The following is an 18,077-nucleotide window of genomic DNA, read 5'->3' as shown; positions in this document are numbered from 1 at the left end:
TGTAGTGAGTGGTGAGAGGTACTGATCTGTTTCTGTTTTCTACTTGTGGCTACCCAGCTTTCCCCGCACCATTTATTGAATAGGGATTCTTTTCCCCAGTGTTTATCACTGTCTGCTTTGTCAAAGATCAGCTGGCTATATGTGGATGGCTTTAAATCCGTGTTTTCTGCTCTGTCCCATTAGTCTATGTCTCTATTTTTGTGCCAGTACCAAGCTGTTCTGGTGACTCTAGCCTTGTGGTATAGCTCAAAGTCTAGTAAAGTGATGCCTCCAGATTTGTTCCTTTTGCCTAATGTTGCTTTGACTATTCAGGCTCTTTGCAGCTTCCAAATGAAGTGCAGAATTATTTTTTCTAGATCTGTGAAAGATGATGTTGGTATCTTGATGGAATTGCACTGAATCTGTAAATTCTCTTGGGCAGTATGGACATTTTGACAATGTTGATTCTGATGATCTGTGAGCATGATATTGTTTTCCATCTGCTTACATCATCTGCGATTGTCTTCCTCAGTGTTTTATAGTTCTCTTTATCAAGATCTTTCACCTCAGGCTGGGTGCAGTGGCTCACACTTATAATCCTAGCACTTTGGGAGGCTCAGGAGTTCGAGACCAGCCTGAGCAATAGTGAGACCTCCATCTCTACTAAAAATAGAAAAACTAGCTGGGCATTGTAGTGTGTGCTTGTAGTCCTAGCTCTTGGGGAGACTGAGGCAAGAGCATTGATTGAGCACAAAAGTTTGAGGTTGATGTGAGCTATGGTGCCACAGTAGTATATCCAGGGCAACAGTGAGACTCTGTCTCAAAATAAACAAACAAACAAAAAAAAAACCTTTCTTCTCCTTGGCCAAATATATTCCTAGGCAGTGTATTTTCTTTGTAGCTATTGTGAAAGGTATTGGGTCTTTTTTTTTCTGAGACAGAGCCTCAAGCTGTCGCCCTGGATAGAGTGCCATGGGATCAGAGCTCACAGCAACTCCTGGGATCAAGCAATTCTCCTGCCTTTGCTTCCCAAGTAGCTGGGACTACAGGCGCCCACCACAATGCCCGGCTATGTTTTGGTTGCAGCTGTCATTGTTGTTTGGTGGGCACAGGCTGGATTCGAACCCGCCAGCTCAGGTGTATGTGGCTGGTGCCTTAGCCACTTGAGCCACAGGTGCTGAGCCAAGGTATTGGGTCTTTGATTTGATTTTCAGCTTGACTATTGTTGGTGTATAGGGGTGCTACTGATTTGTGTACCTTTATTTTGTAACCTGAGACTATGCTGAATTCATTTATCAGTTCCAGGAGTCTCAGAATTTTTCTAGGTATAAGATTGTATCATTAGAAAAGAGAGACAGTTTCCCTTCTTCTTTTCCCATTTGGATACCCTTAATTTCCTTCTCTTGCCTGACTGCTCTAGCTAGGACTTCTAGCACTATGTGGTGACAGTGGGCATCCTCGTCTGTTTCCAGTTTTAAGAAATGTTCTCAACTTTTTCCTTTTCAGTATGATGTTGGCTGTGGGTTTGTCATATATGGCTTTTATAATTTTTAGGTAAGTTCCATCTATGCCTATTTCTTTAAGAGTTTATATCATAAAAGGGTGTTGAATTTTGTGAAGTGCTTTTTCTGCATCGATTGAGATGATCATATGATCTTTGCTTTTGCTTCTGTTTATGTGGTGAGTCGCATTTATGGATTTGTGAATGTTGAACCATCCTTGCAGCCCATGTGGTCATGGTGGATTTATTTTTTTGATGTGCTGTTGAATTCAGTTTGCTAGAATTTTGTTGAGAATTTTTGCATAAGTGATACTGGTTTATAATTTTCTTTTTTTGTTGTGTCCTTTTGAAGGAGAAACAAGTCTTTCCAAGACAAGCAAACACTGAGAGAATTCATCACTACTAGACCAGTCCTACAGGAAATGCTCAAATGTATTTTAAACAAGGAAACGAAAGGTCAATATTCATCATTATGTAAACACAGAAATAAACCCAAGGGTCTAATAAAACAATCAGACCAAGGAGGAAGAGACAGAAGTAAATTGCAACATGACAGCAGTTCAACAAATCACAAAGAAAATAAGAGAAAAAGAAACAATTTATAAAACAACTAGAAATCGGTTAACAATATGCCAAAAACAAAGCCTTACATATCAATATTAACCTTGAAAGAACTTGAACAAGACACTTTCCTCACTTCTATTCAACATAATACTGGAAGTCCTAGACAGACCTATTAGGCAGGAGAAGAAATAAAGAACATTCAAAATGGAAAAGAGGAAGTCAGATTTTCTTTGTTTGCTGATGATATGATTTTATACCTAGAAAATCCTAAGGACTCCTTCAAAAGACTCCTAGATTCAATAAAAAATGCAGCAATGTCTCAGGTTATAAAATCAATGTATAAAAATTAATAGTATTTTTATACACTAATAATGACCAGGCTAAGAACTAAACCAAAACCAAATTCCATGTATAATAAATGCAAAAAATAAAAATAAAATAAAATACCTAGGAATAAACTTAACCAAGAGTGAAAGATCTCTACAAGGAGAACTACATGTCACTGATGAAAGAAATTATAAATGACACATACAAATGGAAAACCATCCCATGTGTGTGGGTCAGAAGAATCAATATTGTTAAAAAGACCTGACCGCCCAAAGCAATCTACAGATTCAATGCCATTCCTATCAAAATACCAATGTCATTTTTAGAAAAAATAATTCTAAAATTCTTATGGAACCAAAAAAGTCTGAATAGCCAAAGCAATCTTAAGCAAAAAGAACAAAACCAGAGGCATCACAGCATCTGACTTCAAATCATACTACAAGGCTGTAGTAACCAAATAGCATGGTGCTGGTATAAACATAGACACGTAGACCAATGGAACAGAATGGAGAACTCAGAAATAAAACCAGATACCCCAAACCACCTGATCTTTGAGAAAGCAGTCAAAAACATACACTGGGGAAAGGATATACTCCACAATAAATGGTGCTGGGAAAACTGGAGATCCATACGCAGAAGAATGAAACTGGATCCTTCTCTCTCAACATGTACAAAAATTAACTCAAGATAGATTAAAGACTTATATGTAAGACCTGAAACCAAAAAAACTGTAGAAGATAGGAAAAGCTCTTCTGAACATTGGTCTAGACAAAGAATTTATGACTAAGATCCCAAAAGGAAATTCAACACAAATAAATAATAGACAGATGAAAATTAAACTAAAAAGCCTCTGCACAGCAAAAGAAATAAAGGAGTAAATAGACAATTTATAGAATGGGAGAAAATGTTTATAAACTATGTGCCTGACAATGAACTAATATCCAGAATGTATGAGGAGCTCAAACAACTCACAAGAAAAAACAAACAGGCCTGTTATAAAGTGGGCAAACGACATGAACAGGCAGTTTTCTTTCTTTTTTTTTTTTGAACAGGCAGTTTTCAAAAGAAGACATACAAATGGCCAAACCTATGAAAAAAATGGTCAACATCACGAATTATCAGGGAAATGCAAATTAAAACCACAAAGCGATGCCATCTTACTCCAATAAGAATGGTTGTAATTGAAGTCCAAAAACAACACATCTTGGTTCAGATCAGATGCAGTGAAGAGATCATACACAATTGGTGGGCATATGAATGGTATGGAGATTGGTATAGAGATTTCTCCAAGAACTAAAAGTATACCTACCATTTGATCCTACTACTGGGTATCTACCCAAGGAAAAGAAATCATTATATCAAAAGACACCTGCACTCATATGTTCATTGCAGCACAATTCACCACTGCAAAGATAAGGAAGTGCCCATCAACTGCTGAGTGGATAAAGAAAATGGGGTATATATTTATATCCTATGGAGCACTACTCACTGATAAGAAAGAATGAAATAATGGGTTTTTTTCAGCCACTTGGATGGAACTGGAGGCAATGGCAAGTAAAGTAACTCAGGATCAGAAAAACAGATGTTCCACGTGCTCACTTACAAGTGGGTGCTGAACTCTGGCTACATAAGAGCCCAGAGAGTGGGGTAATGGACACTGGAGAATCAAAAGTGGGGACGGTGGAAAGGGGTGACAGAAGAAAGATTACCTATGGGGAACAATATACATGATTTGGGTGATGGGTACACCAAAGCTCAGCCTTCACCACTGTAAAATACATAATATACGTGTAACAGGATTTAACCTGTACCCCCTGAAATCTATTAAAATGAAAATAAAAGGTACACATAAAGTCACATGCCATAAATGGAACTATGTAAGTGTAAAAACATGCATTTTACATACTTTATAGTAATATAACAATATATTTAACATTCATATGTGTTGTATAATAAGCATGGAATCACTCTTCAGCTTGGTCCCTTAGAGTGTCTGTCACCTCTCATAAGCACATGTCAGGGTGAAAGATGCAAAACTGACCCCAGCGTGGCCACTGGCCTCCAGGGGCAGCACAGGCAGAGCACAGGGAGATGCTCAGGATGAGGGCGAGGAGGCTTCAGCTCTGCCTGTGCCAGTGGGAAGCCTGTGGCTTCTTGAAAGAAGTAACATTTGGGGCTAAGTTTCAATCAACTGAATAAATGATTGAACGGTCTCTAACATCCATTCCTGCTCTAAAAGCATGATGTCATGCTAAATTTCACCTGAGTACATTTTACATTTATGTCTCTACCTGTGCATTATAGAGGAGAGGAGGCTGAGTTTGTGCTTGGAGGACAGTCAGTTCACGTGAGTTCAGCTGAGATCATTAAGCATGGTTTGGTTTCCACAGAGATTGGCATCAGAGGAATGCAAAAACTGGATAAGTAACTAATTGAAAGCTCTTTATCTAAACAAACAGGATTACTTGATTGGCTTCTTCTACTGAATTCTGTGATAAGGTAAAGACTTTGTATAGATAGGTAAGCACTACCAGTAGGCAGTTATCTTCAACTCTGGGTAAGTTCGTGCTTGAAGCCCAACTTGTTTGAAGTTGGTGGCTTTTTTTTTTTTTTTTTTGCATTGGAGATTAAGCCCTCCGTTTGAGTTTGGCAAAAGTATGTAAGTGAAAGGTCACAGATCAGAAAATTTGTATTTTATTTATTCATTTACTTTTAGAGACAGTGGTATAGTCCTAGTTCACTGTGGCCTCATACTCCTAGGTTCAAGTGAACCTCCTGCCTCAGCCTCCCAAGTTGCTGGGACTATAGTCACATGCTCCCTAAATTTCCCTTCCCTTCCTTTCCTTTCTCTTTCCTTTCCCTTTCTTTCTTTTCCTCCCTCCCTTCTTCCTTCCTTTCTTTCTCTCCCTCTTCTTTCTCCCTTCCTTCCCCCTCCCTTCCCTTTCTTTCTCTTTCTTTTCGTTCTCCCCTCCCCTTCCCTTCCTTCCAACTACAGTCACATGCCACCATGCTCACTAAATTTGTTTCCTTCCTTCCTTCATTCATTCATAGAAATTGTGTCTCACTATGAGGCTGCTCTCTAACTCCTAGCCTCAAGCAATCTTCCCACCTCAGCCTCCCCAAATGCTGAAATACATCATTCCTGGCTGGAAAAATTGTATTTTTAAACATCTGACGTATAGCAGTCCTCAGAAAATAGAGATGAGAAAATATTTTTTAATGTACAACTTGTGTCTGTTTTATTTTATTTTATTTTGGGGGGACAGAGTCTCACTCTGTTGCCCTGGGTAGAGTGCCATGGTATAAACTTAGCTGCCAGCAGTCTCAAACGCCTCTGTTCCATTGGTCCTTTTGCCTCAGCCTCCTGAGTAGCTGGGAGGTGCCCACCACAGCTAATTTTTAAAAATATTTTCAGTAGCGACAGGGTCTTGCTCTTGCTCAGGCTGATCCTGAGCTGCTAAGCTCCGGGGATTCTCTGCCTTGGCCTCCCAGAATGCTAGGATTACAAAAGTCAGCCACCACACATCTTAACACAAGCTCAAATTAGGACTTATTAACCTCTTAGCAAACTACTTACTATACAGTATTACATTTAATTGCTAGAGAGCTAGAAAGAATGTCAACTGTTTTAAATCAGTAGACGGGATTTTTTTTTTTTTTTATAAGATGGGGTCTTGCTAATGTTGCCTGGGCTGGCCTCAAACTCCTGGGCTGAAGTCATCCTCCTGTCTCAGCCTTCTTAGTAGCTGGGACTACAGGTGTGTGTCACCAAGTCTAGCTATAGATGGGAATATTTGATTAAATGTGATTTAATCTCTTTCCCCAAACCCAAATGCATAGTGGTGTTTGATATATACTTTTCTTTTCTTTTTTCTTTCTTCCTTTTTTTTTTTGCAGTTTTTGGCCAGGGCTGGGTTTGAACTCGCCACCTCCAGCATATGGGGCTGGCACCCTACTCCTTTGAGCCACAGGCACCGCCCCTTCATTTTTATAATTTCACTTTAATTTTTTTATCTTACTTTCTTACTTTGTGATCAAGGATAAAGGGACATTCTAAACATACAAATTAAAAGGAGGAAGCAGAACTAACGCAATTATCACGTCTCAAATCTAGATACTGTTGTCATCAACAGACCCACGTGTTCGAAGATTAAGAACATAAAATTGAGCACCTTTTATCAGGGGTCCTCAAACTACGGCCCGCGGGCCACATGAGGCGGTGTGATTGTATTTGTTCCTGTTTTGTTTTTTTACTTCGACATAAGGTATGTGCAGTGTGCATAGGAATTTGTTCATAGTTTTGTTTTTTTTTAAACTATAGTCCGGCCCTCCAATGGTCTGAGGGACAGTGAATTGGCCCCCTGTTTAAAAAGTTTTAGGACCCCTGTCTGGCTAGAGGAACTTGAGGGGGCTCCTCATCAGCCCTCCATGTCTGTGATTTTAGACTGATAGTTCTTAACTCCATTATGATGTCTCTTTTTTTCACATTCATTATTTTGCAACTCCTACTTTGCTATGCTGGCATGCAGCTCAGAAAACACAACACTTACATAATTTCAAAAAGATCAATACAATGTCCCAATTACATAAAGGAGAAATAAAAGAGCAATTTACATAAAATGTGGTATAAGTATGCAGCAACTGGGGTGTGACTCCACTAGAAGACAACTGAAAAAGTCAGGTGCTTATACCTCTGAGGTCACCTTGAATGCTCAGATGACAGGTGACTCTCTGTGCTGCTCATGTCAGGAGCTTCTGAATGTAAAGTATCTCTCAATCAAGTCGAGAGCAAAACAAAAACTAGTTTCCCTTCAATTTACTTGTTCTGCGGTTACATTCCTGGAATGCATTTATATACTAAAACTGTGGGAGGAAAGTATTTTGTATTTTACACAAAACAGTTTGGTTTTCGGTTCAGATCATTGTAATCTGGTCATTCCCATATAGAGGACATTAGAAAATCATGGGGGATGATTTTTCACTATGTGTGACTGTTGTGTACGTTGCTGGCAGGTGGTATTGAGGGAGAACTTCTCCCCCTTCCGGTAAAGTGTTATAAGTTAAGACCTAGCACCGCCCCCCCCATCATATTTCTAAAATTCCCCCTAGGGGGCAGCACGGTCCTTAATGAGAATCCCTGTTTCCCGCTCAACATCTCAAACTCAAGATGGCAGTTTGGTATGTGGGTGTCTCGTAAATGTGCAAATCATAAACTCATTCTTCTCCTTTTGCTTCATAATCAAAAGACTTCGGTATATAGGAAAACAGAAATCTAATTCTATGTCAAAAGATGGAATTCAAACTGCTTTGGCTGAAATTGTGAATACCAAAGGGAGATAGAGGAATTCTGTGGGGGACCACTGAGCACATCAAGAGCATTGAAAACAGGCCTTTTCCTGGATGATGGAAGATTCTGGTCAACTCTCCCAGAATCACAGGGGACAGGGACAAGAAGGGATGGGGTTGGAGGGGGATAAGGACAGAGAAAAAGGGATCTGGAGAAACTTTCTCTACAGCTAGGAGGCTAAAGGATTCAGTCTTTGGCATAAGACAGACTTTGGTTCCAGTCAAATCTGTCACCACTAACAATCAACAATTTATTTAATCTCAATTCTTTACCTATAAGGTAAAAGATAATAATGCTATTTCATATCATTCATTGTTAGAGTGATTAAGTGAGACATATATGTAAAATGTCCCAGGCACTTAATGTTAACTGTCATCAGTATTTTTTTAGAAGTTTCAAGGTTGGATGAGTTGGTTCAAGTTTGTAATCCTAGTACTTTGGGAGGCTGATGTGGGAGGATTGCTTGAACCTAGGAGTTGGAAGTTGCACTGAGCTATGATTGCATCACTGCTCTCCAATCTGGGCAATAAAGTAAGACCCTGTCTCAATTAAAAAACAAAAAAGTTTCAAATGTCATTTGCCCCTAGAGTATTGCTGTTGAGATGTAGTTGAGATTTGGAATACAAACAATTACTATATACAAGAAGCAAATTAAAAGTGTGTGTTATGTTTTGAATATTCTGTCTCCATTTCATCTCAAAATATTATATTACAAATATAGGGGAAATGGAAATTATTTCCTTATAAGAAAAAAGGCCTGTTGTTGTAGCTCAAGCCTGTGATCCCTATAGTCTGTGAGGCTGAGGTGGGAGGATTGCGTGAGGCCAGCAGTTTGAGACCAGCCTGAGTAAGACCAAGATCATGTTTCTACTAATAAAGAAAAATGAGCCGGGTATGGTGGCATGCCCCATAGTCCCGGCTGAGGCAGGAGGATTGCTCAAGCCCAGGAGTTCGAGGCTGCAGTGAGCCCTGATTGTACTACTGTACTCCCGCCGGGAGCAACAGAGGCAAGACCCTGTCTCTGAACAAAGAAGTGAGGGCAGCAGGGAGGCTTAAACCCATAGCTTTAAATCATAAACACATATATTATATCACAGCTGAAATTCCTAGGCTTTACTTGTTTTCTTAATATTTAGTCCCCATTGCATCACAATGAGTGTTTTATATAGAATCTCAAGCAAACTGGTTTTGTGAGTATATTTGGGAAATGAGCAGAATGCGGTGGAAAACCAAGCAGTTGTGCCAACATTCTACATACAATGCTATTTTCTGAGGATAAATCACCAGTTAAAATCTACTCAGTGAAGGGCAAGTGATTGCCAGAGATCTGTGTACCTGAACACAGAACATGGCTCTTAGGGGCAAGAATCTTGGCTGCAAGGCCACACATGGCCCTCCAGATCCCCAAGGATTTGTTCTGTGAAATTTGAGTTCAGCCAAAAGGCCACACCCAAGGACCCAGATGGCCACATGCGGCCCCAAGGCCGCAGGTTCCCCACTCCTCTAAGCCAAGGCCAGGGAGATTCCTGAACATCTGAAACGGTACGAAGAAGACGTCAGGGAGAGGGGCCAGTAAGTTGTCTGCTGAATGAACAGGTGAAGGTTGGAGTTCTTGGAGAAAGAAACACAAGAAATAAATTCTCCCTTATACTCTAAACACAACAGTGAGAAGTATTAATAGATATCACAGTAATTTTTTTTATTTTTTGCAGTTTTTGGCGGAGGCTGGGTTCGAACCCTCCACCTCCAGTATATGGGGCCAGCAACCCACTTCTTCAAGCCACAGGCGCTGCCCAGATATCACAGTAATTTTTTAAACCACTAATGACAGTGTTGATTTATGACTGGTATAAACTTTAGCAGAGTTTATATACATGTGCATACATATATATATATATACTTTTTTTTTGAGACAGAGTCTCACTTTGTCACCCTTTGTATAGTGCTATGGCATCATAGCTCACAGCAACCTCAAATTCTTTGGCTCAAGTGTTCCTCTTGCCTCAGCCTCCCAAATAGCTGAGACTACAGGGGCCCACCGCAAAGTCTAGCTATTTTTAAAGACGAGGTCTCACTCTTGCTCAAGCAGGTCTCAAACTCCTGAGCTCAAACAATCTACCTGCCTTGGCCTCCCAGAATGCTAGGATTATAGGCCTGAGCCACCACACCTGGCCTTATGTTTTGTTAATATACATTTCTCAAGAGATTATAAATCAACACATTTTTTATGGAAGTGAATTTGGTCATATGTATCACTTACTTAAAACTGCTTTAGACTCAGTAATTTCCTCTTTGGGTACAGATCCATAATAATGATAGTAATAGAAGCTCTTATGTAGCACTTACTATGTGACAGGCATTTGTCCTGAAGACCCAGACTCACAAAACTACCAACTGAGAATCTGGAATTTGAACTTGGTAACTGTGTTTCCAAAGCCTGTGCTGGGACAACTTTTGCTGTGTAAGGTAAGAGGATATTGGCTACAGCATTGCTCGTAACAAGAGAGTTTAGAAACAAAATAAATATCCATCAGTGGGGTGAATATAGAATGGTATACCCATTGATAAGACACAAAGCACAGATTAAAAATCAGGTTTTAGAAATAATAAGCTCACACAGATTATTATTAGACATAGACAAACAAGATATTTGGCTCCAAGTTGGTGAAAAGGCCTCTAAACAGTGCACAGTCTGATTCTAATCTACTAATCTAACCTACCGTTCCTTTGGATGGTGAGATTTTAATTTTCTTTGTGCTTTGCTGTATCGCCCACATTTTCTAAATGAACTTGAATTCCTTTTGTACTCAGAAAAATATGAGTAATAACAAATTGCTCTCTACTATAACGCAAATCATGTACATAATTTTAAATGTTCTAGTAGCACATTAGCAAAAGTAAAAAGAAACAGGTGAAATTAACTTTTAAAATATTTCTTATATAACAAAGTACATCTAAAATATTATTTTCTTAACACATGATTAATATAAATTCATTATTAAATACGTATTTTACTTTTTTGTACTGGGCTTTCAAAGTCACTTTTAGTACATCTCAGTTTCATCTCGTCACATCTTAACAGTTCAACTGACGGGTTGCTAATGGCTGATGTACTGGACAGCACAGCTCTAGATCCTTGGCAGAAGCTACACCTTCAGATCATATATGCCCAACCATTACTCCAAAACCCTCCACTAACAACCTCAGCTTCCAGGTAACCATTTCCATCTGTGTCAAGCCGCCTTTTTTTGTGCTTAGGAGATGGGCAGAACTGAGTTTGAATTATCTATCTAACATTTATTGGCTGATTGATCTGCAGTGGGTAATTAACCTCTCTGTGCCTAAATGAGGATAATACCTACTTTGAGTTGTTGAGATTGAAACAATATATTAAAATCCCTCATACATGGAAAGAACTTGATAACAGAGATTGTTATGATCTGCCCCTTTCTCACCTTCCTTATTCAAGTAAAACAAACACTAAACATAGCAGGAAGTGTGACAAGATCCTTAAACAAAGATGGGAGAAAATCTCATTTAAAATGGTCCTTGGGATTTTGTATGTAACAGATATTTTGTATGTCTAAGCTCTCACTGCCATCTATGGAGAGCCCTCAACACAAAGTTTTGCTTAAAAAAACAAAGAATAAAATGGCCCTACACTAATTTGGGGAGTTACGGAGAGCTTAGACTGACAAACCCACGATAAATACATCTGTATTTCAAAGAGGCTTACGTAATGGCAGGGAATGAGTAGCATACATCTTTGCTTGCCTTCCACAGCTTTTTCTCAGAAAATATCCAATCCATTAGATAAACAGATTTAGATGCTGATTATGTGCCAGCCATCCAGGCATCCTCAAAATTTTTAAACAGGGGGCGAGTTCCCTCAGACCGTTGGAGGGCCGGACTATAGTTAAAAAAAAAAAAAACAAGCACATGATTGCAAGAGGGACTTTACCTAACAATTGCAATCAGTGTAACCTGGCTTATTGTACCCTCAATGAATCCCCAACAATAAAAAAAAAAAAACAAAAAAAAGAAAAAAAAACAAGCTATGAACAAATTCCTATGCACACTGCACATATCTTATTTCGAAGTAAAAAAACAAAACGGGAACAAATATAATCATACCGCCTCATGTGGCCCACGGGCGGCAGTTTGAGGACCCTTGCAAGAGGTTAGTAGCAAAAACGGGAGTCACTCCCTTAACGGGATGGAGGAACTCAGTGGCCGTCACACCTGTTCTCATTCTTCTCAGTCATCTGGCCTGTTGCTGAGTCACTTTTCTTGTTTGACCTTAGATTTTCTTTACTATGTCACCAGCAGTGGGATTCCCTTTAAAAGGCTTAACTGAAATAGGGTTAGTCTACTAGGGCTGAATCCAGGTAAAGGGTGTGTTCAACTTTTATGCCAGTTTCAAAAAATTTCAAAATAAAAAATTAAAGAAAACACCAATAATAATAGAATTAGTACAATAATGCACATCCAGGGTCACTTTGTAGCATCACTGTTTATAACAGATTTAATTAGTTATAACTATATAACTGCCCAAACAGGTAAATGACTATGAAAATTCACATAATCAACGAGATAAAATACTATACAAAAAACGAATTCACTTCTGCAGAAGTTTTCAGTTCATAGAAATAAGGAATGAAATTATGTGAAATAGAAAGAAAATTAGAAAATAATCCCTGATAACAACAATGAAAATATATGGGATATGCATTTATGCAAACTAAAAACATATTTAGCCAAATAGGAACATTATTTTCCTTCTGTCCATGTTAATACATGCAGTATAAGTAAATAACACATAAATCCTGTTTGCTAAGCAAACTTATCCTACACCAAAGGGCAGAACGGCTAGAGAAAATTGCCTATGTGGTGCTCCAGCAAAGGACCACTGCCTCCCAATCATCACTAAAATGCAGGGACTCTTACTGTTCCTGGAACCTAATGGCAGATTTGGGATATTTCTTTCTTTTTTTTTTTTGGCTGGGGCTAGGTTTGAACCCACCACGTTCGGCATAAGGGGTGGTGCCCTACTCCTCCTACTCCTTTGAGCCACAGGCGCTGCCCTGGGATTTTTCTTAATCCTGTAATTATTGAGATCAACACAAACATTTGATGGCTAGTGTCAGATTTTATTTTCCCATGATAATCCTCACTCCTTTAACAAGAAGAGTGCACATAAGGTAAAAAAAACAAAATTAAGCTTTCTGTCTTTCACTGTTATTAATTGTAGTTTGATTTCATGCAGGATAGATCAAAATAGCTGATTCACATCAGAAAAGAGAGTCTCCATCTACCTTCCACAAGCACTTTGTTTTTGAAAACATGAAAACTTACCAAATCATTTAGTACTTAATATGAACAACAACCTCATCATCTTGTGGTTTAAACGATGATGGAGCAATAACTCAAGCTGGTTGTGTCCTATATTTACTTTATTAATATAATTACTATTCTTAGATCTTTTTAAATTGCTCTGCTCTAGCCCTAGGGGGGAATGATTTCAAAAGGCTAAATACATACACTGATTTCTCATACATCCAACCTCTATAATTTTGGATTACAGAGCAATAGACAGCAACTCTGGCACCAACTATTTGGCAATGTTGTTTAAAAACAAAGGCACTCTTGCACACAGCCCAGCGTTTTAATTTTGCATCGCACATCAGTGTTTTTATATAATACTTTGTCTTCAATATAAAACCATGACCTTAATATTTTTGAAAAACAAATACTATTTAAAAATATGGTAATTGTGAGACTCCTAATTGGTTCAAAAGCTCAGAGCTAAAATCCAGGTAGAGTTTGGACACACCCTAAAAAGGGCTGAGATCCAAATTTATGCAACTTTATGAAACTTTCAATTTAAGCCTTAAGATTACTGGTAACCTCTTGAAGGATATCAACATAATAAAAGAGGATTAAGAAATAATATCTGATAAAATTATTTGCCTTGTCCAAATGATCTGCTTGCCAGATGTGCTAGAAAATTCACCGATGAGGCCAGGCGCAGTGGCTCACACCTGTAATTCCAGCACTCTGGGAGGCCAAGGCAGGTGGATTGCCTGAGCTCACAGGTTTGAGACAAGCCTGAGCCAGAGCAAGACCTCTTCTCTAAAAAATAGCTGGATGTTGTGGCAGGTGCCTGTAGTCCCAGCTACTTGGGAAGCTGAGGCCAGAGAATTGCTTATGCCCAAGAGTTGGAGGTTGCTGTGAGCTGTGATGAGATGGCACTCTACCCAAGGCAAGAAAGTGAGACTCTGTCTCAAAAAAAAATTCACATCTGAGTGACCTTTAACAAAATATAGTTTCTAAACTAAAACAATAATAAGTAATGATAAACATGAAAATGCTAGGAAGACTATCAGTTGTTGCTAATATATTACCTAGCAATTGTCATCTTCAATTGGATACATTTTAGAAACAACCTTTCATCATAGAGCCACTTTTTTTAAACACATAATTTTAAGCCAACTATACATGACATAAATCTTACCAAGAGAGCTGTACTACTTAAGATTAAAAGAAACTTGTAGAAATGGTAGTTTTGCATAACTTTAAGCCATAGGACTCATTATACAGGACAGAATTCTTGCCTACAAAACTGCATTATTTTAGTTTAAAAGAGACTTTGAGAAATTATACTAACAGCCCAAATCATGTTTAAAGAAGCCCCCAAAAGGTAAACTGAGGCGGATAAACTGCCTTCTCTGAGAATTTATCTTAAAAAGGAACTAAATTCCACATTCCAGATAACCAATGTCTGCAAAAGACACAACTCCAGTAAGGCAAAAGGTCAATGATCCTGAATTACAACAGATGAGCTCAAGACAATTCAGTTCTTCCCTCCCTTCCTCCCTCAAAACAAACAGAAGCAGAAAACAACCGACACGCTGGCCGCACCGCTGCTTCACCTGCGTGGAGACCCTCAGGGTGTTTAATGGATGACAGGAGGGCCGAGGGCTGGGGAGTGTGCGAGACGGACCGTACCTTCCACAGACTTCCCAATACTGTGTAAGTGAGTGATGGAACTGTAGTTTTGGGCAACGGTCTTCAGAAACGCTTCCATCCCTTCCTGGTGGTGGTAGCTGAAATCCAGCGCTGCCACCAAAGGCAGCAGCAGCAGCCCCAGCCAGAGGCGCGGGAAATCCATGTTCTAGAGACGAATAAAAATCATAATGAAGCGGAGAGCAGACGCGGGAAGGCGCGCGCTCCCCCACCCCCGGAGTCCGGACACCAGGGCTCCCCGCTTCCCACTTCGGGGTCGGCAGGGCACGCTCGGCCCGGGCGCCTCCGGCCTCCTGCCTGGGGCTCCTCCCGCCTGCCCGCAGCGCAGCAGCTGCGCGTTCAGCCTCACCAGGGCCCGGCGCGTATCGCCCGTCCGCGGCCACCGGCCGGCGCCACCTTATAGCCCGGCCCGGAGGCGGGAGCGCCGGGGCCGCCCCGGACCGTCCTCCTGGGCGGGGCCTTTGCACCTGGGCGCTGCGGCGCGCGGACTTGGGCACTTGGGACACTTGGGGGACTTGGGAACTTGGGGCACTTGGGGCACTTGGGGGACTTGGGCACTTGGAGGACTTGGGGCACTTGGGGGACTTGGGCACTTGGAGGACTTGGAGGACTTGGGGGACTTGGGGCACTTGGGGGACTTGGGCACTTGGAGGACTTGGGGCACTTGGGGAACGGGGGACTTGGGGCACTTGGGGGACTTGGGGACTTGGGCACTTAGAGGACTTGGGGGACTTGGGCACTTGAGGAACTTGGGGGACTTGCGGGCGGCTGACAGCCCTGGGGTACGAGCCCCCGCTCGCTCACGGCCCTGCCCTGAGCGCCGGGTTGGAAGCGGGTCCTCGCCTTGGCCTTGGCCATGCCCCGGGCACGCTTCGCCGCCGGCTGCGGCCACTTCGGAGACGTTCGCGGCTCGGGAGGCCTCCCGCACCGGGCGCCCCAGTCCCGCTCCCCGCCGCGCCGGGTCCCGCCCGCTCTGCGCCCGCGGGTGCTCCGGAAAGAAGGACGCGCGCGCGGGCCAAAGTGTTAATGCCATCAGCTTGGCCTCCAGGAAATTTTCCGACACATTTATGTGGTGGGCGGGATTGGACTAAATCAGAGTTGAATTTAAAACTGGAACTCGCCTGGAAGAGGCAGAGCCAGTGCTGTAAATCCCGCGCTTCCTCCGCCTGTGTCCGGAGGCCAGCTTGAGTTCTTTCCCTGAACGGCTGAGAAGGGCTGTGTGTGCGCAAGGGGAGAACCAGGGCAAAGCTTAGGCTTGAGAGTGGTGTGTGGGGCGGCCACGCCTCTCTAAAAGACACACACGTACACACTCACACACATGCACATATATAAACACACTCAGACACACACTCACCCAGGCATACACATACACTCACACACATGCACCTGTATCCACACACTCAGACACACCTATGCACTAACACGCACGCACGGATGTGCTATGCACACACACTCAGACACACGTGCACATATACGCACACACAAGCGCACACACACACACACACACCATCCGAAGGATTTTAGAAGCTCCGTCAGGGTAGAGGGCCTGTGCGAGGATCTGAACGCAAAAACATTTGAAAACCACCGGTTGAGGTAACATTCCTCTTCAGTAGAGTACAAATACTGACGTGAGGGCCTAACTCCAAGCTAGCTGAACAAAATTTCTTTTGTTGAAGCCCCCCAAAAAAGTATTTTTTAAAGGGCTTTGAGTGAATCAAGAGCTGAAGTGTGACGCAAGTGTGACCTACGCTTCTGGTGACCCACGTGCTGGGCCCTCCTCTGAGACTGTGCTGTCAACTTTCTCTGCCTCAGTTTCCTGGTCTGTAAAATGGAAGTCTTAATGTACTCACCTAAATGAAGTTGGCAGGCACACTGGAAGAATAAATCCATAAGGAGAATTTTCTAGGAGTTTGAAAACTTTGATATGACATTGGCTTTTGAACTTATTTTTAAGTGTGTGGCAGTTACCATGCTCCCTGTGATTCCCATGAGGTGGTTTAAAGAGGCGCTTTTCACTGAGAGGTCCCAGAGAGGAGGAACTTATTATTAGCATCTCACCAGTTTTCCAGACGTTAACATCTAAATTTACAGTTGTAAATAACTAACAAATCAAGCTTCAATCCTCCTTGGGTCAGCTGATCCTTAGGTGGGCTTGTTGGGGCAAGCCCTGAAAACAAAGGCCATATAATACAATCATATGTTTGCCTTCAAAGTTTTGGATAATTTTTTCTTACCAAAGGTCATCTCAGTTTACAGTCCTTACTGGTGATATGTGAAAGCACCTGTTTGGTCTCTCACCATTACTATTATTTCTTTTGTAAATATTTGCCAATTTCATGTAGTTAAAAAATGGAATCTCATAATTTTAAGTTTTATTAAAGTGAGCACTTCCCTCATATGCTAATTGGCCATTTATTGTTCCTCTTTTAAAAAATAGTCTATTCATATGTTTTGCTCATTGTTCTAATGGTGTATTAGTCTTTTTCTTGATTCACAGTTTTTTGATGTTTCATAAAGTTTGTTATTTTTAAATTATGCTTTTAATCTATATTTTCTTCCAGTTCTTTGATATTTTTATTTTTTACATATACTTTTTCTTCTGTTTTTAGTTTCCTTAAAAAATTAATTTATTTTTCAGGGCAGTTTAAGGTTTACAGAAAAATTGAGCAGAAAGTGTAGGGAGTTCCCACACACCCCTTTCCCACCCCCACGGAAGCACACAGTTTTGTCTATTATTAACATCTTGTGTTAGTGTGTACATTTGTTATAACTGATGATCCAATATCGATACATTATAATTAACTAAATCAATAGTTTTAAAAACTAGTTTTTAATTGGAGTTGTCATTGTTTTTCATGTATTCATTCTTTCCTACATTTTTTTACTGTTGTTTTGTTTGTTTTGTTGTTGTTAATATGTGTTTGTGTGAGTGTGTGTGTACATATGAGAGAGCTTTAATGGTAGTTAATGTAGTTTAATGACTGTTAACAGTAGTTTGAATTCTTTTTTCTTTCTTTCTTTTTTTAGTGCACATTCAGAGAAATGTTGCCAAACTGCTGTTTCCCATTTTGAGGACTAAATGGGTGAGGTGATAATTTTACTTGACTATAACATTTCAGTGTCAAGGACATATCGTGCTAGACTTTAGAAATAAGTGAATCTTAATGGAAGCATCCAGGCAGCCTTCTGACTCCTCTTAGCCATGTATAATCTTTAATAGATTTCACCTTTCTAATGTCAAGAAAAATACAGATTATTATTTATAGCAAAAGACATGGGAAGGGTGTTTACTAAAAAGAAGTTATTTATCTTCCTGCTAAAGATGCATCTCCT

General features: G+C 40.6%; 1 protein-coding gene across 3 annotated transcripts in view; it reads right to left on the bottom strand.

Moving 5' to 3' along the window:
- CPM (carboxypeptidase M) overlaps window positions 1-15,126 on the bottom strand; it is a 105,100-nt gene extending 89,974 nt beyond the window's left edge. For all 3 annotated transcript variants that reach the window (XM_053585414.1, XM_053585413.1, XM_053585415.1), the window contains exons 1-2: window positions 15,094-15,126; window positions 14,727-14,892 (exon numbers count right to left, since the gene is read on the bottom strand). In XM_053585414.1, coding sequence (XP_053441389.1) covers window positions 14,727-14,889 — 163 coding nt within the window. In that variant the 5' untranslated portion in view covers window positions 14,890-14,892; window positions 15,094-15,126. The remainder of the gene's footprint in view (window positions 1-14,726; window positions 14,893-15,093) is intronic.
- Window positions 15,127-18,077: the final 2,951 nt, after the last annotated feature.

Source organism: Nycticebus coucang, chromosome 3 (assembly GCF_027406575.1).
Source record: "Nycticebus coucang isolate mNycCou1 chromosome 3, mNycCou1.pri, whole genome shotgun sequence".
Lineage (NCBI taxonomy): Eukaryota > Metazoa > Chordata > Mammalia > Primates > Lorisidae > Nycticebus > Nycticebus coucang.
The sequence above is the reverse complement of the archived record's forward strand: the minus strand, read 5'-3'. Positions and strand labels throughout refer to the sequence as shown.